The 24,614-nt window shown below is 39.7% G+C and overlaps 1 protein-coding gene across 9 annotated transcripts in view; it reads right to left on the bottom strand.

Annotated features, from left to right (window-relative positions):
* Positions 1-1,474: 1,474 nt before the first annotated feature.
* Susd1 (sushi domain containing 1) overlaps positions 1,475-24,614 on the bottom strand; it is a 135,679-nt gene continuing 112,539 nt past the window's right edge. For 5 of the 9 annotated variants that reach the window (XM_087183352.1, XM_087183351.1, XM_087183354.1 and 2 more), the window contains 3 exons: positions 23,411-23,507; positions 20,110-20,368; positions 1,475-5,876 (listed from right to left, as the gene is read on the bottom strand). In XM_087183352.1, the coding sequence (XP_087039478.1) occupies positions 5,670-5,876; positions 20,110-20,368; positions 23,411-23,507 (563 nt within the window). In that variant the 3' untranslated portion in view covers positions 1,475-5,669. Of the gene's footprint in view, positions 5,877-6,224; positions 6,319-16,606; positions 16,647-20,109; positions 20,369-22,652; positions 22,780-23,410; positions 23,508-24,614 lie in introns of those variants that run through there. The other 4 variants (XM_013073881.3, XM_013073882.3, XM_021262252.2 and 1 more) reach the window with 4 other exon arrangements.

Here is a 24,614-nt window from a genome sequence, read left to right as displayed (position 1 = left end):
CTGCCTGTCTGCAGCTGGCTGATTCGGTGTGTTCTGTGCGAGTCAGGACCTCGGTAGGGCATGGGCAGTCCTCCCAAAGGTTTTATGGGTCCAGAGGTGGGGCTTTTTGGAAGGCAGTTGGACGATGCAGGCAGTAACCTCATCCATGGATCACTCCATGAGTTCAGAGCAGAATGAGCTATAAGGAGGTGGGGTCCAGTTGTAGGAAGTTTGTCAGTAGGAATGTGACTATAAAGTCCCCCACACCAGCTTCCTAATTACAATGAGGTGAGCAGCTTTCCCTTCCACCATAGTTCCTGCTTTGGAGCCACTTCACCACAGACTGAAACCTCTGAAACCATGAGCCAAAGTAAAACTTTTCATCTTTAAGTTGTGCATGTCAAGAATTTTGTTCCAGGGACAAAAGTGTGACTAACACAAATACACTTAACGTGTTTAAATTTAAACAAAAAAATCCTTGAAAAGACTCATTCTCACTTTGTCCACCTATTTATAGCCATTTTATTAGTTCATTATTATTCTAGTGTTTATGTAAAACTGAATATTTTCATTCACCCTTTCTTACATAAAAGATAACATACCCTATACACTATTATACATCTTATTTTTCTCATTGAACAATACATCTTAGCGATCTCTCCATATCAACACAGAGGACACAGTGGCCTGGTGTCTCATTCCGGGGATAAGAAACCCAAGGGTCAAGCAGCTGAGGCTATGGCCCCCGTGACAGAGCAAAAGAGAAAGAAGCAAGCTGCATGCCCACCAACTGGAAGACAAAGGATCTAATGGTTAGGAAAGTTAGTCTGTAGCTGGACTTACCTGTGATGGCCAAGCTATCCTCCACTTGGCATGCCAAGGATCTATGAGCTTTCTACGGGTTAAACGGGTTTCTATGGGTTAAGTACTACAAAGTAATTGTGTGGGAGAATCTCTCTCCCTCCCCCTCCCCCCCTCCCCTTTCCCTCCTCTCTCTCTCTCTCCCTCTCTCTCTCTCCCTCCCTCCCTCTCTGTATTAGGGATTAGATATACAGGGCCTCACACATGCTACACAGTACTCTACCACTGAGCTACATCATTAGCCCTTTTTATTTTGAGACAGACTCACAAAGAGTTGTCCAGGCTGGCCTCAAACTTAGGATTCTCCTGCCTCAGCCTCTCAGGTAGCTAGGATTGCAAGCATGCACCACCATACCAGGTTAGAGGAACCAAAGCATAGCAGATGGCCAGAGGACAAGAGTTCCCACTAATACCAGTAGTAAGAGGCTTGGCAGCCACCTGAGGCAGTGACTCAAGAGTTTAGGATAACAAAGTATGAACTATGCAGACATACACAATGAAATACAGTTATAGACTGTGAGCTGAAAACTATAACACTCTATAAGACTTATATAAGACTATATAAGACTCTATAAAACTATAATACTCTATAAGACAGGAACACAAGGACAATTAAATGGAGACATACACCAAGTTCTGGACAGGAGTACTCTTTATTTAACATATCCTCCAAAAAAATAAGATGGAGAGTTTGATGAAATAATTCTTTGGTTTATGTATAATAAATACCTATACATAAATAACTATGCAATAAAAGCTGAGAGCACCCTGAGAGTTAACATAAACAGAGGAGTAACTTACATTTAGCTGGTACTAAAAAAACTTTAAATTTACAACAGGTGGTACTGGTACAGAAATAGATCAGTAGAACAACAGAAATTTCAGAAACAGACTTTTATACATGATTCATTATGTGATCATATCACTAGGGGAAAATAATCAATGAATATAGGACAACTAGCTAAACCATTTAACAACAATAAAAGAGACTCTTCACTCTTTATCCCCAGCAACCTCACTCCTATCCTAAAATAAATTTCAGATAGATTGAAGGTTTAAATGTTAAAAAAAAAAACCCAACTATTTGTTACTTTGACATTGGAAGATCTTTCAAAGCATGGCACCAGAAGCAAAATACGTAAGGAAAAAGACTGATAATAAATTTGTCTGCACAAATTAAAAACTTTCACGTGGCAAAATGTAACACAAACAAGGTTTTAAGAAAAGCAAAGTTATCCTTTCTAAAACTGACAAGCTATAAAAATTGTTCACAAAACATATGGCAGGTAATTAAAACTACAATGATATAAGGCACTTTTTCTAATCCATAAAAGAAAAACAGGCCCAGTACATTGCTGATTTTTTTTAAAAGGCCATTCACAAAGACAGTTATGAATGGCCAACCAGCATGCAAAACTGTCAGAGAGAAGCAAACAAAATATTAAAACATCATTTTTTCTCCTACCAGATTAATCAAGATGAAAAATATCAACAATGCCCAGTGGTACTGAAGCTTTTGTGCTTTTTTTTTGGTACCAGGGGTTGAACTCGGGTCCTTGTGCTTGCGAGGTAGGCGGCAGAACCACTGAACTAAATCCCCGGCCAAGTATATATGGTTTTCATTTCAACAACTTCACTTCTAGGAATTTAACCTCAGTGGTAATTGCATATATTGACACAGACTTGAATATGGATAGTGAACATCTGGTAATACTCTAAATGTTACTAAATTAGTTATCACTAACTAATTATCAATAATGACTACCTTACAAATGTAACTAACATTTGTAAGGTAGTCATTATTGACAAGGAAAACATATCCAGGAAATTTTGATGAGTAAAATCATGTTACAAAATGACACACATAATTTGACTTCATTTGGCACCCTTTTTTAGGTGCCAAAAAAGTATGGATATGGAGATACACACCACTTCCATCAAAGCATCAGGTCTCTGCAACAAGAGCATACATTGCTTTTTAAATTGATTTGCTTCATTGTATTACCAGCAGCCCACAAACCTGAGCACCAAAAAAGCCACACTGTCCTTCCCCTTTAGAAGCAGGCACTTGGCTTTACTCAATGAGTACAGTAGGCAAAAGGCCCTTAGCCACTGATTGATCGATTGCTGTAACAAGCAGTTTTCTCTTAGAAGACCAGAATAGAAAAACAGAAGGTTTAGAAATCAGAATGTCAGATTAGCGATAAAAAAAAAGAAGCACTGAGAATTCTTTTTTACATCCTTTAAAATCAACTTAAATGTTAACTTTATTCCAAGCTAATGTGGAATTTCAAGATAATCACTGCTGCTCTGGTCTTAAGTATTCAGCTCCAACTCCAGGTCTTGAGTTAGAGAACAAACTATTATCTGTTTTTCCTCATCAACCTGCATCCATTTGCTTTGCTGTTTGTGGTCCCTTATAGAAGTGATGGGTGAGATACCTTCCAACGAACAGACAGATATAAAAGACACATGTGCTATGATAAAAGTAATACTTTAAAATATATATAAAGCTGTTTGGAAATTTAAAGGCTTGGCTTTGGCAAGAACCAAAAAGGCTGTCCAAAAATTAGCTCAATAGCTAGTTCAAGGGCGAGCAAATTCCAAGAAAGAAAACTAGTCTTGCTGTCTGAAGACTTGGCCCATAATTCAAGGCACAGATGTGTCTGAACCCATGTCACCATTCTAAAAAGAAACTCATCACCCTGACCCTAACAGGCAGAACTGTTCTGGGATGTAATGAAAAAAACACATGTAGACGTGCCTGATGTACAGCTGAGGACATAAACGGAAGTGCACCTTGGACAGACAGACCCTACATTCTTCCAGGAAGACCATCAGTGTCCCGAGACCCTTTTTTCCCTTTTAGCTAGGAATACAGTAGAGGGGGAAAAAATCAGTATTAAGGTAAAGCTACCAGACAAATCTAGAGAACTTAAAGCTGCCATCATGTTTATGAGAAAACTATCAGAAAAGAACTGCAAGAAAATTAAGCATCCTTTTCACAAATGCTCAGCACCTGCTTCTGTTATGCATTAACACTGAGTAACTCTGAATTATAATTTGGAACAGTCAGAAGAAATGACAAAGTCAGTGTTTTTGCTATTTTAGTAACTGTACATGAACTGTTTTTATATTTGTGCACTATACCCAGAAGTTGCTATTTTACTTAATACTAAGTTATTTTAAACCAAAAGTTTTGATAATAAGCAAGCAGGATTTCTTTCTGTGACAGTTATGCTAAGTTCCTATCCAGACAACTGTTATTTTGGGGGCAACTGTATCCCCATGTGGACAACTGTTTCAGTTAATTCCAGAGTGGGAAATTAGGGAGATACAGAAACAGAGCATGTTTACAGAACTGGTAACAAAATGGGGAGAGGGTGGATTTTCTCTTTTGTTAAAGATGGCCCTAGATTCTTTCTTTTTCATCTGAGGACCTGCCCTATGCTATAAAAATCTGTAATGATTCCAAATTGAGTTCAAGAGCTGTGAAAAATCATGTGATTGTGAATTGTTGTACCTAGAAATATTAAAAAGTAGAAACCTATTTGTATTAGTCTATTGAGAACTCTACTCTATAATTCACCTAAGATGAGAGCAAGACAGGTTTTAAATGCTAATCATAAATTATAGTCCAGGTTAGTACCTTAGGGAAAAAAGGACAACTACTCCTATTGCTGCCTAACACTGGCGGCGGCCAGGGCTGGCAGCTGACACTGAACATACAAATGTCAAGATATCATCTCCAACTCTCTGACCTTTCCCAATTGAATGTGCCACACTACGCCTGGTATGGAACAGCTTTATGGACAGTTTCCACCTGTTCCTGTTTTATCCTCATCTGCTCACAAGCCCAGATGTCATCATCTGTTTTCTGTTGCTATAGCAATACCTGAGCCTAGATCATTTATAACAGAATAATGAGGTTTATTTTGACTCACAGTTCTATAGATTGGGAAGTCCAGGGGCATGGCATGGATACCCTCTCAGCTTCAGATGAGGGCCTCGTGCCATTTTAAAGCCCAGTGGATTGAAGAAGGGCAAGTGGGAATATGTGGAAAAGACAACATGCAGGGGTAGATTCACTTTATAACAACCTGAGAACTCAGTTACACTCAGGAAAGGCATTAATCCCTCCTGATGACCTTCTAATCACCTCTTAAGGGCCCTACCTCCCCAACACCAGTGCAAATGGCAATCAAATTTCAATGTGAGATTTGATGGGGACAAATCATATCCAAACCACAGTGCTAGGCCACTCAGCCTCCTCCTCCACCAAAACCCAGCAGTGGAAAACACACAAAACAGCTTTCTACTTTTTAAGATTTTTAGGTGCAACAATTCAGGACCACATTCATGTTACACCCTGACCTTGTGCAATGTACAACCCCTCTATTTCTTCTGCACACTTTTTATTCTAGAAAATATTCTAGAAATTTCTAGAATATTCTGGGCCTAGCCTAGAAAATAAAAAAGAGGGGGAAAAGCCACAAGCCTCCTTTTTCACCCTTCATTTCTTACTGAGCCTTGGAGTTGAGCCAATATCTTTTTCAATGTCTCCCTTCATAAAATCAAATTCTAGCCCAAACCTAAGCCTATCTTATTGCTTCTTAGAGAGGAACAGGTCCTGAAGAATGGGTTCTGATTAACAGAGATGCTACAGAGGAGGATGCAGAGACTATGGTGTATCAGGTGTCTAGAGGAGCTGACTCTCAGGTATCACTCAGACCTGATTCTCATGATCCACAGCCTGTAGTCAATATGACATTGGATATCAAAGGTCTCAAATTGATGGACATAGAACTGGTCCTGAAGCAGGAAAGAGGTTAATAATTCCTCAGTTTCTCCTTTTGGGGGAATCCATTGACATAGCCACCATGTTGAATGTAGGAATGAGGCCAAGCTGGGAATGCAGTAAGTTCCACACACCCTCTGGATGGACATACACAGGGTCTTTGTGCAGGCACCTGAGAAGCTTTCAGAATATCTGCTCCATAGCAGTATATCTTTGCCCATGCAGTATCATCTGCCATCTAGACATGGAAAGGGAAAGAGAAGAGACAGGTCATGAACACATTTTGTCTTTCTCACTGTGCATCTCTAAGTGTAGCTCATGGGAGGCTGTGACGGGAAATAGCATGAGACCAGCCACCTGCTGTGTGTCACCAGGGCAGCTATGGCTGTTCCTGCTCTTTTCCTGGGTCAAGAGTGCATCTTCCTTCCTACCCCGAGCTGCAGGACTAGCTGACTATGCTCTACTGAGCCAAGACAATCTCCACTCCCAACCCTTCTGATTCTCCTCATCCCCAGCTGTTCTGCATGACTCCCATTCCCTCCTCCCCTCTGTACCACTTCATTTCTCAGACAACAGTCCCACGTACCACACTGCTAAGAAGGAGAGGAATGCCAGAGCCATCACAAAAGCTATGGAGCCCAGTCCAACACCCACCATCTGCTCCAGTGTGAGTGATGAATCTGTGGGAGGAAACCACACATTGAGCCCACAGTGCATCACACCATGGCCCTCCCGGAAGGCACACACCCAAAGATGCTCTGTCCACTTGACCCCAGAGCTGGGCCACATATAACAAAGAATCCCAAGAATGCCCCACAGTTTCTTTGTGGCCCTTGAGTTGGTCCTACAGATGTGGACTCCAGATAGTTCCATGGTATTTCTGAAAGGGAAGGTAAAACTTCAAAGTTACAAGGGATTAAAAAAAGCTTGGACCGGGGATTTAGCTCAGTGGTTCCACCACCTGCCCAGCGAGCGCAAGGTCCTGAGTTCGATCCCCAGTACCAAAAAAGAAAAAAAAGCTGAGCTTAGGGCTAGGGATTTAGCTCAGTGGTTCCACCACCTGCCTCTCAAGTGCAAGGACCCAAGTTTGATCCCGAGCACCAAAAAAAAAAAAAACAACAAAAAAAAAAAGCTGAGATTTTAAGCAAACAAATACTACACAATGCATTGCTTTGTGTTGGTCCCTTGTCCCTGTCAATTTCCCATCAATTACACTTGACAGATTTTTACAGGAAGTTTTCCTTTGCCTAGATTAAGAAGTCATTTTGTTATCAATTGAATTTTGATTCAAAAAATGTTGACTAGTTCCAGTGGTCAAGTGTAGTAAACAAATATCTTCTGTTGAACCGAGTCACCTGTCATTTTCCCCTTATCTCAACAAAGGATATTACCACTCTGTTCTGCTCAGCAGGCTGTTACAAGGATAAAGTAAGAAAACTGATGCAAAGTCACTTTGAAAGGTGTACATTCTATTTGGAGAGCATCACATATCTTTCCAGGGAGATCCCTGGTTATAAATCTGAAAAAAAACCCACATTTGAGTTGCACGTCTGGGCCAAGTGACTGAGTCAGAGCTTATGCACTAGTCTACAGCAAAGGCTCTGTTTTAATTTGCAAACACTTATTGAGCACTTTAAGCACCTCACAAATGTTAACTCATTTAGTCTGCTAACCACCTTTTATACTGGGTGCTATCATTATTCCCTTTCACAAAAGGAAAACCAAGACATGAAGTGGTTAAGCACAGATCCAGTCTCTACCACCAGGCTGAAAGTGGTTTATTTCTACTGGGACTCTGCAGGTTAGCTGGCACCAGCAAGAGCAGCTGTAGAGTGCGCCCAGTCCTAAAGATCAAAGGAAAAGCCTGCTGCCTCAAAAAGTGTTGTCAAGAGACAGAAAATGTGGATTACATTGCTTGACTGCTTTCAGTATTCAGAAGGGCCTTGACACTTTAAGAAGACAGGTTATAAAGTGGAAGGAACAGCAGTGATTAAATTAGAAATTCGTTTTGTATATATTAAATATATATAGTTATATAATACACATACAAATACACATTAGGAAAATGACTTGAATTAGTAAATATTAAGACACCGCAGTATCAACACAGGAGTGATACTCTGGATCAAAATGAAAAGCCTAGAAACAAAGTCAACTATATCATTTCAATGCTTGAACACTTGAGTCAGGTTGTGAGTCAGATTGTTCCTGTCTTCACTTGAACACTACCCCTTTACAACAGTGTGACTTTGAGGAAGTTATTCAGTCAGTCTGTGCCTCAGTTTCTGCATTTGGGGATGCTACAATAACATGAAAATGATAGCAACAGTACCTACTATACAGGGTTGTTGTGCAAAATTAATGAGTTAATACATGTTAGAACAGTGGCTGGCATAGAGTAAGAAGCAAATGTTAGCTGTTTTAATTAGTGTTACTGTTTCAAAGCACTGGGGAAGTGATAAATTATTTATAACTAGTGTAGAGAAAATTGGCTAACCACTTAGAATAATTTTGATCACTACAGCTTATATACCAAATAAAATCCAAATGGATTAAAGACTTAAATTGAAACCAAAAGAATTTGAAAATGTTAGTGAATATGAAATATTAAAGAGGATAATAATTTTCTAAAGCTATTTATTAATGCAAAAGTCTGAAAATAAGAGAATGAGAGACAGCTACATTACAAAGCATATACTTCATACATTGAAAACTATTAGAAGCAAGGTTAAAAGGTAAATGGCAAACTGGGTAAAATATTTGGAATAATAAGCATATAGACAGCACTTCAAATTAATAAGAAAAAATAAATATCTCAAAAGCAAAATGAGAAAATTCTTTTTTTATATATCCTTTTATTGGTACATTTTAGGTGTACAATATAATGACATTCATCATTGGAGATACGCACCTTTACATACTCTCTTGGTTCTTATTTTTTCCCCCTTCCCCTGCCCTCCCTTCAACCCCTCCATCCCTCCCTATTTACTTAGACTTTGTTTCCATTTTTTCATTTTCTCATATTAATTCCATTCCCTTCTTTCCTTTCCCCTACCCTTCCCACTTCCCCTTCCCCTTTGCCCATTTTCTTCCTATTTCACATTATGTATAATACCTTTTAGTCCTTATTTACACTTTCAGTTTCTCACACTAGAGAAACTATTCGGTATTTACACATGTGTGTCCTGTTTATTTCATTTAAGAGTATCACCTCAAAGTGCATCCATTTAGCAATAAATGTCTCTAATTTCTCATTTTTGATGGCTGAGTAGCACTCCATTTTATTTTTTTAAAAAAACCACATTTTCTTGATCCAGTCTCCAGTTGATGGGCATTTGGGCTGTTTCCAAGTTTTAGCTATTACAAACTGTGCTTCTATGAACATGGGTGCACATATATCACCGTGGTATGATTCTTTTAATTCTTTGGGGAAGATCCCCAGCAGGGGAATAGCTGGGTCAAATGGGACTTCCAGTCCTAATTCTTTGAGGTATCTCCATACTGATTTCCACAGTGCTTGCACCAGTCTACACTCCCACCAGCAGTGGAGCAGGGTTCCTCTTTCCCCACAGCCCCGCCAGCATTTGTTGTTGGTTGATTTCATAATAGCAGCCATTCTTTCTGGAGTGAGGTGGAATCTCAGTGTTGTTTTCATTTGCATCTCTTGAATGACCAGTGATGTTGAACATTTTTTCATATATTTATTTGCCATTTCTACTTCTTTGTGTGAGAAATGTCTGCTCATTTCAGATGCCCATTTTCAGATTGGGTCTTTAAATTTGGGAGGTCTGATTTTTTTAAGTTCTTTATAGATTCGAGATAGTAGATCTTTATCTGAGGGACTGCTGGTGAAAGTTTTTTCCCATATTGTGGGTTGTCTCTTCACACTGCTGGTGATTTCTCTTGCTGTGCAGAAGCTTTTTAGTGAAAAGAGATCCCACTTGTTGATTGTTTGTGCTAGTTCATGGGCAACTGAGGTTTTGTTCATAAAATCTTTTCCTACCCCAATGTCTTGAAGAGTTCTACCTAAACTCTGTTCCAGCCGGTTCAGTGTTTCTGTTTTTATATTTAGATCTCTAATCCTTTTCAATTTTAGTTTAGTGCATGGTGAGAGATATAGGTCTAGTTTTAGTCTTTGGCACGTTGAAACCCAGTTTCTCCAGCACCATTTATTAAAGAGACTATCTTTCCTCCAGCGAGGGTGTTTGGCTCCTTTGTCAAAGGTGAGGTGGCTGAGCGTGTCTGGAGTTGTTTCAAAATGAGAAAATTCTATGCAAAGTTATATATAAAATGTGATTGGAGAGTCGATAAATCTTGGATTAATTGCTTTCTTACAAGTAAGAAAAATGTAAATTAAAACACTGATATACCATTTTTGCACGCCAAATTAGCTAAGCTTTTGCTTTTTAAGAGATAAGACAGCATCACAATGGGGGCAGGGGGCTGGTACTTTCATGCCCTGCTTGTTTCATTCAAGCTATCCAGTATTCCTCTCAGCTTCTGTCATCATTTTCCCTTTATACACTTATTATATTTTTAATCTTTGATTGATAAAAATATTGAACTGAAGATGACTGTGGACAGAGATCTGCATTGGGGACACCCCTGGGGTTTATATCAATTCATGAACAGTCATTCATGAGTTGATGTCAACTTTACATAGTCAATCAGCCTATGTCTAAGCCTACATATGGCTATCATGTTCCCACATTGTCCACAAATCAAAATACATTATCCCTATCATATTTCCCTGATCAGTGAGTGACACGGTACAAGAAGAAAAGGAAAGCAACCTGACTAGTAGGCTCTCAGAGATCCTGTGCTGGCTTTGTGGGAACTGCTGCTGTTTCTCCCATCATGCAAAGATCTGGCCTGGCCTTGACTTCAAGTTATCATCATGTATACTTCTGGTGGCTCCTCTTCTGTATAAAGCTTCTTGTTCTTCACTCATCTCTAGCCTTTTCAGGTCTCTCTGCTTCCACATATCTCAAAGATTACTTGAAAATGGTTTATCTATTTCATTTGAAAAATGTGTGAACTTGCTAGAATGAGCTTTAACCAGGTGAGAAGACTTGAATCCACATAGATTAGTTAGCTCTTTCCTTGCTTTCAAATATCTCCTCACAAGCGAAAGGGCAGAAGCAAAGTCAGAGTCGAGGAACCTGACTTTCTCTTGGCTACTGCCAGCAGGACCACCCAAAGCAAAGACCCAACTATTCCTTACTCTAGACATAATGATTGACAAATGATCCCTATTTGTTCTGGATAGCACCATTTGGATTTTGACTCTAGGCATGATTCTTGCTGGCAAAAAAAGTTCTTGGTTATATGTATTTTTTATGTACTGTAAAAAACTACAAGAGCACTCATGAGTACAGCCACACAGGGTTCTTTAGGAATGCCATGCATAAATTTCTAAGAAAATTTACAACTGGCCAATGTAATGGTGCTTTTCTTATAGCCTTGCCATCCTTTGGCTACTGTCCTTTCCATCATCTTGTGTGATGGAATCTTGCTTATTTTTCTTCTGAATCATCTGCATGATATTCTTTTAGAAAACCAACTGAATGACTTATGTGTTATATCCCAAATAAGTTACTCATTCTTGGAGAATTTGAGTCCATTTGTATTACACCATTCTTTTTTATGGCAGCTCTCTCAAGAAGGCTAGTGCTCAGGAGTTTTGGGGTTCCTTCTTGCCCTTTCAGTGACAGAAATATCACAGGTGCTGAAAAGGAAGTTAAAAAGACTCTACTCCTACTCTCAGACTTGTGACATCTTGAAGACTTTCTTATGGGTATGGACATTTTTTCCATAAATGTAGACAGGCATAGTCATTTCCAGAAAGCAATAATTTTATTCACCAAATGGTATAAATAATTAGTGCCATGACTTATATTTAGTGTGTTCAACTTCTCTTTGCTATTCTCACTTGAGTTCCTTATTAAGCAAGAGATAGTGAAGGAGGTTGAAGTATAAAACTAATTTAGTAATACTTGATAAATCATCAATACTGCTGTATCATTTTTTATTTCAGCTTAACAAATTACCATAAATTTAGGTAGTGATAACCATTTGTTAGCCCACAAGTAGTTCAGAATAGGCATACTGTGTCTGGTTCTCTGCTCAGGAACTCACAAGGTTGAACTGTAGGTGTCAGGTGGGCTGCATTTCTGTCTGGAGGCTCTGGGGAAGAATCTACTCCTAAACTCATTCAGGTTGTCAGCTAAATTCATTTTCTTGCATTTGTAGAACTAAGGTCTCCATTTTCTTACTGCCTGTCAACTGGGAGTCACTCCTAGTTCCTACAAGCTACCATGTGCTCCTCTCCATCTTCAAAGCTAGCAAGAGAAGGTCCCTGTGACTCTGATCTCCCCTGTCCCTGACCTCCAGACCCAGGTTCATGTGATTAGCTCAGACCCAATGAAATAATTGCCTCACTGGATACTTTAATTACATGTTCAAAATCCCTCCAAAGCAATAGTTTTGAATGAATAGGCAAGAGAAGGTAGGTATATACCAGGGGCCAGGAATTTGCATAGGCTACCTTATAATTCTGTGTATCACAAGTGTGAAGGTTTAAAATGACTGTACGTGTGTCTACATATATACGTTGTCCCTTGGTATCCATAGGAGATTGTTCCAAGACCCTGTGAGGATACCAAAATCTCCAGATACTCAAGTCTCTTATATATAATGATGTAGTATTTGTATATAACCTATCCACATCCTACCATATACTTTAAATCATCTCTACACTACTTATACTATCTAATACATTGTAAATGCTGTGCAAATAGTATTGTTTAGGGAATGACAAGAAAAATTATCTGTACATGTTTAGTATAGATGTAATTCTTTTTTCCTTCAGTGCTGGGGATCAAACCCATGGCTTCATGGATGCTATGCAAGCACTCTACCATTTTACATCCTCAGCCCCAGATGCAATTTTTTCCGAATAGTTTTGGTCTGTAGTTGGTTGAATCATTAATGTAGAACCTATGGGTTTCACATCGCAAATCTTCTCAGACTTACTTCATTTGATAAATATTGCACCTACTATCCCTCATTTCCCACAAAACAGACTGCTGGCTACCCAATACACACTCATTCCAATGCAATACACTCTTATTGCGCACCTAATGTGTGCCAAGTGTTGTCCTAACTCTTCTAATGCTCCCTCTGAAGGCTTTAAAATCTAGTAGGTGAAGATAAGTGCCCACCGGGTGCTCTGCAGTATGACAGAATGGCTAAAGAGAGGGAGAAAGGGAGATCTTGCCCATCAGGGAAATGTAAAAAGCTTCAGGGAGGAGATGGTGTTTGGTTTTAATCTTGAAGAACAGGTGGGATTATAATAAGTAGTCACAGGCAGGTCATAAGACAATCCAGGTGGAAGTAATCAAGTCATTGTGTGAGCAAAGAGATTAAGGGGGAAAGCTTGGGCCATATCCAGAGAACAACTGACACATTAGTCTGAACGGAGAAGGAGAGAAGCAATTAGACAGTACACCAGTGTCAAAGTGACACCTTAAAAGCCAGACTTAAAAATAATGGGGAAACATAGAAAAAGTATAGGGAGAAATAATAAAATTAGTGCTGCCATTTAGAAATGAGTCCGGTGGAGGTGTGTAGGCTGAAGAAGGAAATCCTGAATTCTTGTGATAAGAGATGAATAAGAAAGGGTTGCCAGCCATCTATGCTACAGGGATAAAAGCCTGTGCTATATATGAAGGAGTGAACACAGAAATGGAAACCAGTACAACATGTAGGCTGAAAGACAACGAGGAGTAGTCACTAATGACTCAGAGTTTTCAGGCCTGTGATTGAAGAATGTTCCCTGATTACAGCTTATTATTATCTCCATGACTCAACAAATCATAGACTTACAGTTCTTTGTGGCTAGAAGAGATCTCAGAAGGCCCAGACTGAAGTAACTAAGAACTGGCCAAAATAAACATTTCAAAGACACTTGGCTGATTAGCACCTTGACTCAGGCAAGGAAGCTGGGCCTCTTCATTTGCCATCAAAGCAGCTGCTGGTCCCTGCTAATCACATCAAAGTTCTTTTCGGTTATAAGACAATCCAGGAGCAATATACAAAAGGTAAATTGCATAATTCATCACTGAGCAAAGGCCAGGACAGAGCTTAGGGTTGGCACGAGTGAACTGGAACAATTTCAAAACTAACTTGGATCCCACCTCTCTCCAAATTTCTGAAGTGTCAGTCTCCAAAATTTTTTGAAAAAGGCTTCCAGAGGTGAGTGCACCACACAGGTCAATTTTTATACACAGATAAATGTATACTGGAACTGTCTTTAGAATTTCCTCGTAACAGTGGATTTTCTATTACCTTCAGAGCTTTCCAATGGTTTGAATGCAAAGACTCAAATTCTCTTTCAGCAATGGCTCTGAAATGGAGTGGGGAAAAGGGAACTGCCAAAATCCACTTAAGATATTCTCAATCTAAGATCCTTCCTATTAACTTGCTCACAGCAGAATGACTGAAGCCAGCACTCTGGTTATTTCTTTGACCCAATTTGAATGTCTTCCAATTGTATCTAACAGTTGCTGAGTGGAGTGGATTCTGGGAGCTATTATTTCTGTGTCTGAAAGCTTACACATCTTAATTCTTCTATAAAAGTACCTCTACCTTGTGAGAATTCCATTCTCATCCCCAGAGCTGTAGGGAATGGATTGGCAAAAAGTCTTCCAATGTTGGAATGTTATTGTTTCTTGTGCCCTTCATTAAACCCCTGCAAGATGGAAGCTTGGCCCATCTTCACACAGAAAGAGAATAATACACATTTTTCTTAAGAGAGCCCTATGTTGCCTGGTGATCAGCAATCCAAGATGGCTGATGGTCAGGTAATTTGACTTGTTCAGCTGAAAAGCCATCTCCCCTACCCTGCTGAAGAGGGCTTGAGTAGAAATAAAATAATGGGATATGAGATAAGATAACAGAAGAAGTAGAAAAATAGAGGAAGCCTAATATCCCAGACCCCTTCTTTATACTTCCTGCAAAGTATGCTCTACTGCCTGATGGGATAACATCTCCAGTGTAAAGTGCCATCCACTGGAATCCTTCTGAAAGCCATTAAATCAGTGGGTCCTCACCACACCAGCCTGTTGTGGTATGTTGCTCTGAGGCAAGGGACAGGACATAAGGTGTTAAAATGATAGTGTGGGCGGAGGGCAGAATTCCTCAGCTTGTTCCAAGAACTCATAAACCACAAGAAAAAGTTCCAGATCCCAAAGTCATAAACTTGACAATATTGCTAGTATTAGCTATAAACTATTGAAATTCCTGGGAACTGAATACCCTGGATGGCTGTCTGTTGTTTTTTTTTAAAAAAAATCTACTGCCAGGTAAGTCCCCAGCCTGGCAAACAAAGTGTGACAATTGCTCAATCCCTAGGGCATGTCCCCCTCCTGGATAACTCCACCCATATGAAGTAGAAGGCTTAAACTGTGTAGTGGCCAGCAGAGAACCTTACCACTGCCTCCCTTAGGAAAGGGTGTGGAGAACAAGGGGCACTTTCCTGTTAGGCAGACCCTGAGGCAGTGGGAAGACTGACTGCCCAATGCCCCATTCTGCTGCAGGAACAGAGGATACTTACATTACCTGTCCAGCAGGAAGTGTCCTGGGCCCCCGACCACTGCAAATTACTTTATCTTTTCTTCCTTTCTAAATGACAGTGTTTATTGTGGGTAGCCAGTTTCCCCTTTAATGGTTTCATTTTCCATTTGCTCATAGATTGCTAAGTGGATCGTGAAAACCACATCTGGATTTGATCAAGAAGAACATACTATCCCCAGGATCTCTGATCTTGTTGCTGGATGTAGTAACCAGCTTTTCAACTGTCTTTCCCTAGGGTTCCAGTTTTTATTGTATGTAGCATAGTTCCATTTTGTTGATGCAGGATGTTTTCCTTAATATTACAATGATGTAGCACTTAATGACAGAGATACATTCTGAGAAATCTGTCATTGATAACTTTGTCATTGTGTAATCATAGAAAATACATAAGATACAACATCTCTCAGTAGTATAATCTTATGGGACCACTGTTGTATATGTAGTCCATCATTGACTGAAATGTCATTAAGCGGCATGTGACTGTATACAGTGGACCCTTGACTTATGAACTCAACTGGTTCACAAGGGCTGGTTGTAGCTCAAGTTGGTTGAAGTTAATACAGCTGAGATCTGCATATTTACCTGAGTATATGCTATAAATAACAGGAGGTAGATGAATCTTCCATTAACCTAATTAACTCAAGTTGTTCGTATGTCAGGCCAGTCGTAACTCGAGGGTCCACGGTATGTCACTGTGCACATGCTACACAGCCAAACAGAAGAAGGTAGTAGACTGCTATAGCTCTTACTTTGGTGTTTAAACATGTATGTTTTTCTGTGCCTTTTCTTAATAGGACTCTTTTCCGCCTCTCAACCCTGGTGGAGGTACTGAGCACATTGTTCTATTCCCAATAAGCCAAAATCCAAGATAGGTTGATCATAGTTCTCTATCTCCTATAAACAGTGATTCCTCTAGTCCCTTAACCTAGGAGAAAAGACTCTATTCTTATATTTTAAAAAAATTTCTGTTCCCACTAAAGTTGTTCAGCTAAGCAAGCTGAGGCCCAGATCTGACCCCTACATGACCTAGAGTAGAAAAGAAATGAGGCCAACTCACGAAGAAAGCCGAGACAAGAGGCAGACAGAAAGGAAGAGCCCAACCATACTTCTGAGATCCAAGTCCCAGTCCCTGGAGGCCTGGCAGTACATAATCTATATAATTCTGTAAGAAGGCCGCCTCCTTAGCTTTTCAACTGTGACTTGTAGCTTATGATAGTATAAGTTGGGTTCTGTCACCTGTGACAATTTAAAGAGATCTCAATATAAACTTGCTGCTACAGATTGAACAGGGGAGAAATAAGGACAGCATTCCTAGACAGAAAATAATTTTACCTTTCACCTGAGCCAAAACTGCACAGGAGTATCTTCTCACCTGCAAAGGAAAACAGCAGCACATTAGGTGGCACATAGTGTCCACTTAACCAATATAATTCAGAGGGTAAAGCCCTCTGAGACTCAAATTTTGACATCTTAACTTAAGCTAAAAGATCTTTAAAGTCCCACCTAGATCTAATAGCTTACGGTTCAGCCATCTATCACCAGTGTCCAAGTATGTATGGTAACAAATGCATGGGTAACAAGTATAGAAATGACCCAAGAGATCACTTCTATAGGTTTCCAGTAGATCTCAGAAAGCACACATCATGGGTAAACAATAGAATGGCAAGAGCTTCATTCCCCATTGCCAGTTGTGAGCAACTGGCATTGATGGCCTGGAGAACTATGTTGAAAAGGATTCTGAGGTGACATCTAGGTTCAGAAGAAGTAGAGAAGGACATTATAGGCAAGTTTATGAAAAGTTCTGGCTTATAATATTTCACCTATCTGGATGACACTTGCCAACCTGTTACCCCATATGCACCCACAAACCAGGAAGAAATTAAGAGGAACATGCATGAAAGAAGAAAGTTGCAAGCGTACTGGACTGGAATGCCTTCTCTTCTCTCCTGTCATTATTATCTACTTATCGATCAGAACTGCTGGGATTTTTATGTATAAGACTCAGACCAAATTCCCCAGAGGAAGCTGAATAATGGGAATTAGAGAAAGATCCCACCAACCTCATTAGGAGATTCTCTTCCAAGTGACAAAATTGGGCATTCTGGTTTTCATTTTATTGAAAGTATTTTTAACTGCCTTTTTTTTTTGATACCAGGGATTGAACTCAGGACCTTGCACTTGCAAGGCAGGCTGTGGAACCACTGAGCTAAATTCCCAGCTATTAAAAGTATTTTTAAAATAAATTTAAACTGAAAAGTTCTGGGAAAAGCTTAAAATAGTCACAAAGTTTTAAATGTGATTAAATTTTACCTTGAGGCTAAACATAACTATTGGGAATGGAGTGAATGGTATATTTCAAGGCCCTGGAGAAGCAAAGGGACCTCAAATAGCAAGGTGGTCACTAGGGAATTGAATATATTAAAGCAGAGAAATAGTCAGAGGCCAGGTGAAGAAAAAGCTCATTAAACTGACGTGCATTGATCAGATGTGCATTTTACAAAATTCATCCTGACAGCAGCATAGAGCAAAGAGATAGGCAGAAATAAGAGGAAGATGAGCTAGAAAACTGATGTTCAGAGAAGAGAGGTCAAAGGCTGAATAATTCTGGTGAAAAAAAAAGAAAGCATATTTTAAGTAGTATTAAGGTGATAGAAATGAGGCGATTTGATGGTGGATTGGACAAGAAGGTAAGAAATGGGGAGGAGTCAAGAATTATTCCCAGCCTTCTCTCTTAGCTACTGGAAGCATAGTGATGCTGCTTATTAGGACAAATACACAGAAGGAAAAACAAAATGGGGGAGATAGTTCCTAATTTCAAATACTTCCTAATTTCAAAATGTACTATAAATCTACAGTAATCAAAACAGTGTGTTGCTAGATGCAGTGGTGTGGACCTGTAATCCCAGCTATTTAGGAGGCTGAGGCAGGAAGACTGTGAGTTCAAGGCCAGTCTAGGCAATATGGCAAGACTCCATCTCAAAAGCAAACAAAACAAAACAAAAAACATTGCAGTGCTGGCATAAAGACAGACATGTAAATCAATTAAATAGAATACAGAGCCCAGAAATGAACCCTTGCATTCAATGAGAAAAGGTCTTTTCAAGATGTGGTAGTGGGAAAACTGGATATTCAAATTTTTTAAAAAGCTGAACCCTTACCTAACACCATGTGCAAAAATTAATTCGCAATGTATCAAAAGACCTAAATGTAAAACTTACAACTATAAAATGTTTAAAATACAATATAGAGAAAATTTTTCATAAAACTGGATTTGTCAGTGATTTCTTGAATCTAACTACAATGGCACACACAGTCAGCAAAATAAAAAACAGACAAATTGGATTTCATCAAAGCTAAAAACCTTTGTGCATCAAAGAACACTATCAGAATAAAAATGCAACTCAAAGAATGGAAGAAAATATTTGCAAATTTCAAATCCCTTTAGGGACTACTATGCAGGGTATATAGAGAACTTCTAAAAATCAATGACACAAAAGCAAACAACTTAATTTAAAAGTGAGTAAAGGACCTTAAAAAACATTTCTCCAAAGAAGATATATAAATGGCCAATAAGCACATGAAAAGATGCTCGACATCATTAATCACTAAAAAAATGCAAACCAAAACCACAATGAGATGCCAGCTGGCATCCATTAGGATATCTATTATTTTAAAAGTCCATGGTAGGGCTGGGGATTCAGCTCAGTGGTTCTGCCACTTGCCTCGCAAGCACAAGGACCCGAGTTCGATCCCCAGTACAAAAAAAAAAAAAAAAGTCCATGGTAAAGTTCTGGGCTTTAACTTTCCAATTCTTAATCCCTACAATATAGCCACAAAGCACTACCAACCCTCTTTGCTACTTAGACACAGTTTTAAAAGTAACCATTGGTTTCATTTCAAGTATGCCAATGGCACATTAGACCTGTGTCCTATGCAGAACTTAACAGATGTCTGCTTTAAATATGTGATGAACCTTACAACTGAGATGGTTTCATACTTTTGCCTTAAATGTATCAGTCAAGAGATGTTTTATTAGTATTAATAGAAGTTTTCTAGGGGCCGGGGATTTAGCTCAGTGGTTTCACCGCCTGCTGAGCAAGTGCAAGGACCCGAGTTCGATCCCCAGTACCAAAAAAATATAGAAGCTTTCTAATTTTCATTAAAAACTCATATGAATTTATACTAAGCTTAGACTTCTCCTAAGTTAACCATCACAATGTTCTTCTGGATTTTCTATCCCAGACTGGTTTATGCAGTTATAGCTATTCTGCTTGTCTAGCTCATTCTATTTATCTAATGAATATTTACTTCTTGGTCTCATGAAAGAACCAATGGTTGAAAAGCACAGTCTTTCTGAGGACAGAGGAAGGAAGAGTGGGGCCTATGACACATCAAGGAAGTACTCATCTGCCTTTCCCTCTTGCTCCCCAGGTGAATGAGGGGAGCCAGCAGCCTAGAAGGGGTTCAAGGAAGTTGACAGAAAGATTTATCCAGACGTTCCTTTTCACAAAAACAAAACAAAACAAGTTGTTCCTTGGCAGCTCAGGCTTCAGCAATGGAACAGAATGAGGGCAACTGTGAAGCTTAAGAACCAAAACCACATCAGTCCAAATGCAGATCCAGCAATTCTCCCGGGATGTTTACAAATCATCTGTAAAGGTTTCATCGCCCATTCTTTAAAAAGACAAAGCATTTGACCTAAGAGTCAGGGGCACATTCCAGTGGTTACTACATGCAGTGTCCAACTCAAATACTAGAAAAACACATGTTCAAACATTTAAATTTCACATGAAGACAAAAATACCAAGTTCATAAGAGCTTTTAAAGAACTATACCTTATTCCATTCACTTGTGATTCGTAATACAATATGGTAATCGTTCCCTGTTTTTAAGGGTGCATTATAATATTTCCCATAGTATAGCCTATCTCCAATAGATATCTCCATGGTATCATCTGCAACATCTTTGGCCAGTAGTTCTGCTGCCACATATCCATCAGTATTAGAGGCATTGCTAAAGAATGAGGTAGCCCCTTCATAATCACAAGAAAATATGCTTTGGAGGGCCAGTGGAAGCACCAACACCTGATATGAACTGGAAGGAAAAAGAAAAATGTCTTATCAGATCTTCGTGTGGAGGATTCATTCATTCACTTATTTATATTTACTGAGCTCCTACTGTGATATAAGCACTTTTCAAAGGCACTGGGGACCCAGCACTGGACAAGAAAAAATCTTGGCCCACATGGGATTTAGCGTCTGACAGCTCCAACAGTCATGAAACTCCAAATCAAACTATGATGCCAATGCCAGATGACATTGGTGAGTGACTCTGCAAGTTCTAGCTGCAGAGTTGTTTTCTTCACTAGGAGAACTTGTTGCATATATTGCTGCCCCTGTGTGTCTGTCATATGATTGATCTAATCGGTGATTTTCACATGGGCAAGCAAAGTCAAGCAGTGGAAAGGGTTTTGCAGTCACATGAAGGCCAACTTCCTATAATTGTTAATGTACTAAGTTTGAAAAAGTCTCCAGACAATCATGTGGCAACTTGAAACAGAACTCATGTGATTTACATTCCCGGCAGTTCCCAGTCTGATACCAAAGTTCATGTGAAATAAATGAGAAGCCAGGAGTACAAAGTCTCCAGGAGTTAATCTAGGCTGACAAGATTTTAAAACAGCCAGAAAGGCAAAATGTTATATGGACATTATGAAACTGTTCCCTAACTGTAGGCATCAGGTGTCATCTTGTCATGTATTCTATTATTATTTATCCCATCAAATAGCCTACCAGTAAAAGGACATGTAAGAATAAAAGTGCACTGAGAAAGAGTCATGCCTTCCTTTCCAGTTCCATTAATTCAGTCCTTATCTTCTGCCTCTGGTATAGTAAATATTTGATCATCTGCTATCTCTATCTTACTTGATAACAAGAGGTTGAATTACTTACTCTTGCATATTTTCAAATCCTTGCATATTTCTTTGGCTATGATTATCCCCTCATTAATGTTTCTCAAGTTAAACACTCAGTAAAGAGGAAAAGCTTGCATGGATACCAAATACAATTAATTTCCCAAACTCCTTAAGCCGCATAATACTATTTCATGACCAAATCTGCACTTCCTGTTCCATATTGCTAATGCCTGGTCTCCTGCGTCCTATAAGCTCAAGAATCACTAGGTTAAGAAAAGACAACTCTCTCCCACAGTAGGTGTATTTGGAAAGTCTCCAGGTTCCCAAACATTCTAGGTATCCTGAGGGCCCTGATTTACACAAAGTCTGGCTCACTTTCAGTAAAGGGATTTCTACAAAAGAGACAAAGTAAAAACCTGCAGAGCAGTAAGTAGTCACCACCAGTAAACCATTACTGGGCATCCACTGCCTACAGGGAGCACCTGCAACAAAAACTTTCCCCAGGGCTTTAGAAGACATCCCTGTGAATCATGGTCCAGTAAGAAAGCAGCAGCTCTATGCTGTCCATGAACACAAGCTTTAAATCCTTCTCATCTTTCCATGGATAGACAGATGGTGGGGGTCATGTACAAATTTTCAAGGCTCACCTTTACCCATTTGGAACTCTACACTGCCCCCTACAGGTGTCACTCACAGAGCACAAAGCAGCTCCCAGTCTCATCCCACACCTCCTGAATCAAAATCTCCAGGAGTAGAATTGGGAATGTGTAGTGTTGGTAAAGCAACCCAGGCAATCTCTATTAACTGGCAAGGATGGGAGATGCTAGCATTCAGGGAGTGCAGCAACAGGCTGAGTTATCTACTTAAGATGAGCAAGCTGAGGAAGGGAGACTCGGTGCCCGGGTCCTTGCTCCATGAGGTTGCCCAAGCCAAATAATGCACAACACAGGCTGAGGCCTGACAAAGCTAGCTCCAGCTCACACCAGGCAGTCAGGCCAAGGAAATCACCTCACTTGTCTGCTGGTAATGAGGCCTCATGACGTAAGCTGCTGAGGCAGTTTGGAACCTGACTGTTCTAGAAGGAGTTCTCCCCACTTTCTCACCACTACCCTCCCTCGATGATTCACAAATCTCCACTTCCTGTTTTGGAGGAACTGGCTGACACACAGCCACAAAGATAGACTGTCATTTGGCTTTTCTGTTTGCCTTATGTAATTATTTGGCTTGAGTATCACATTTGCTCTTGTACATTCTCTCAGGCAGTGATGTCACAACTTCTGTCCTCCTACAGTAACAGAATTACAATGCCTTCCAGTAACTTGTCAGGAATCAAGAAACATAGCCACTTAAGCAATGTCTATCACTGGATTTAAACTAATATGAAAGCAGGAAAACCTCAAGTATTATGACAGACACACAAGTTTTCTTTTTCATGATTTTGCAGTATCTCATATTTACTTGTACCTGGAATGCACTGAGAGATCACTAAAGAGTCAAGAGGCCATGTAGGTCCAGCCATGCACACTGTCAACTCCTTAACCTGGTACTGAGGGCAAGTTGTTCCTCTCTCCAGGACAGCCTTTATCTTCCTCTTTTTTAAAAAAAAAAAAAAAAGAGAGACTGATTCTACTTTCCTAAACCTACCATGACCTTTGTAAATAAATGCAAAATTGAACACAATGTAGTCCTCCAGCAAACTAATACCATCTCTCCTAATATCATCTGGAATCCCAGCAGCAGCCACTGACTACATAGTATCTTGCCCACAACTCAATACATGAATGGATAAAAAGAATTATCCAAATGACCTTTCCAGAAACCAGTACACATTCATCAAGATCTGCCTTACATAAAGAGAAATATATTCTGTCTCTAGTAAATGAAATGTCACTCTTGACAGTCCATCACTAAAGGACATGCTATGAGTGTGAATGCAAAGGACAACTGTCAGCCATGTTTGTCAATGCTCAAAGAAACAGATTTAATTTGTTGAGCTAAACTTCTCAAATGCTTGTCTCTGGTTTCTTAGAAGTCTCTTTCTTCCTTCAGAAGAATATTGTTGGGATTAAAGACCCAGACTATAGTCAAGCAAATTTTTTAAAAGAGGATTGCCCCAAATACTCAAATGCAGCCACCCACACACAAGTCTTCTCAACCAAACCAAAGTTTCCAACAGCCTATGGGGATCACTGGACAACTACAGAGAAATGATACCCACTGACCTGATAGGTCCATTTCTCTCCTTTGCTTTCTTCAGCTTGAGGCGTGGTAGATGTCCTCTACGCACTATGAAAGATTCTATTTCTGGAACAGGAGGCCCTGAGAACATTAAAAAGAAGAAAAGATAAGTGGTATGATCAGAAAAAGTAAAAAGCACAAAGAAATTGTTCTTTGTGGAGGCCATTAAAGTTTTAATATAAAAAGTAATGAGCATTTTTTTTTGGTATTGGGGATCGAACTCAGGACCTTGTGCATGCGAGGCAGGTGGCAGCACCACTGAGCTAAACCTCCCAGCCCAATGAGCATATTTTGATACACCCTACAACAGAGATGAACCTTGAAAATAATGCTAAGTGAAATAACCATACCCCCCCCAAAAAATATTGTCTGACTCCACTTTTAGCAAATATCTAAAATAGGTAAATTCATAGACTCAGTAATACAGTATATTAGAGGCTGCCAGGTATTCAGGATGTCAGTGAAAAAGGAAACCCATTGCTTAATGATCACAAGTTCTGTTTGGGGTAATGAAAAAGATTTAGAAATAGGCAGTCATGATGGTTCCATGATATTGGACATGTACTAAATGAATACTTTAAAACAGTTAAAATTGTGCATTTTCCACCTTGAAGAGATGAGCATGCCCCACACTGACAAAGGACAGATGCAGGCTTGACAGTTGCATGGTAAGGAGCTTCTGATTTGGTAGGTACTGTGGGTTAGATATGGTTTACATGCGTCCCCCAAAGGTTCATGTGTTGGACTCAGTGCAGCAATGAGAGGTGGTGAAACCTTTAAGAGGTGGGGCTTAATGAAAGGTAATTAGATCATTGGGGGGTGATTCCCTTGGAAGGGATTACTGCTGGTCTCAAGGAGTGAGTTAGTTGCCAAGAGAGTGGACTGTCGTAAGAATAAGACTAGACCCACCTCATCTCTGCTTCCTGTCTCACCATGTGGCCTCTTCCACATTTGCTCCATTTTGACACTGTCTGCCACAGGGCTCTCATCAGGCCAAAGTGATGGGACAGCCTGATCTTCAGAAATTTTCAGTCTTCAAAACTTGGAGCTAAATAAACTTCTTTCTTTATAAAGTACCCAGCCTTGGGTATTTAGTCATAACAATGAAAAATGGACTAATATAGCTGGGAAGACCAGCTTTATCAGCCAGTGTTATCTGTTCTTATTTTGTACTCCTTTAAACCAGAT

The sequence above is a fragment of the Heterocephalus glaber genome, unplaced genomic scaffold, assembly GCF_053883595.1.
Source record: "Heterocephalus glaber isolate CG9 unplaced genomic scaffold, H.glaber_assembly_v1.0 deba00001479, whole genome shotgun sequence".
Classification (NCBI taxonomy): Eukaryota; Metazoa; Chordata; class Mammalia; order Rodentia; family Bathyergidae; genus Heterocephalus; species Heterocephalus glaber.
This window is presented reverse-complemented; position numbering and strand designations above follow the sequence as displayed.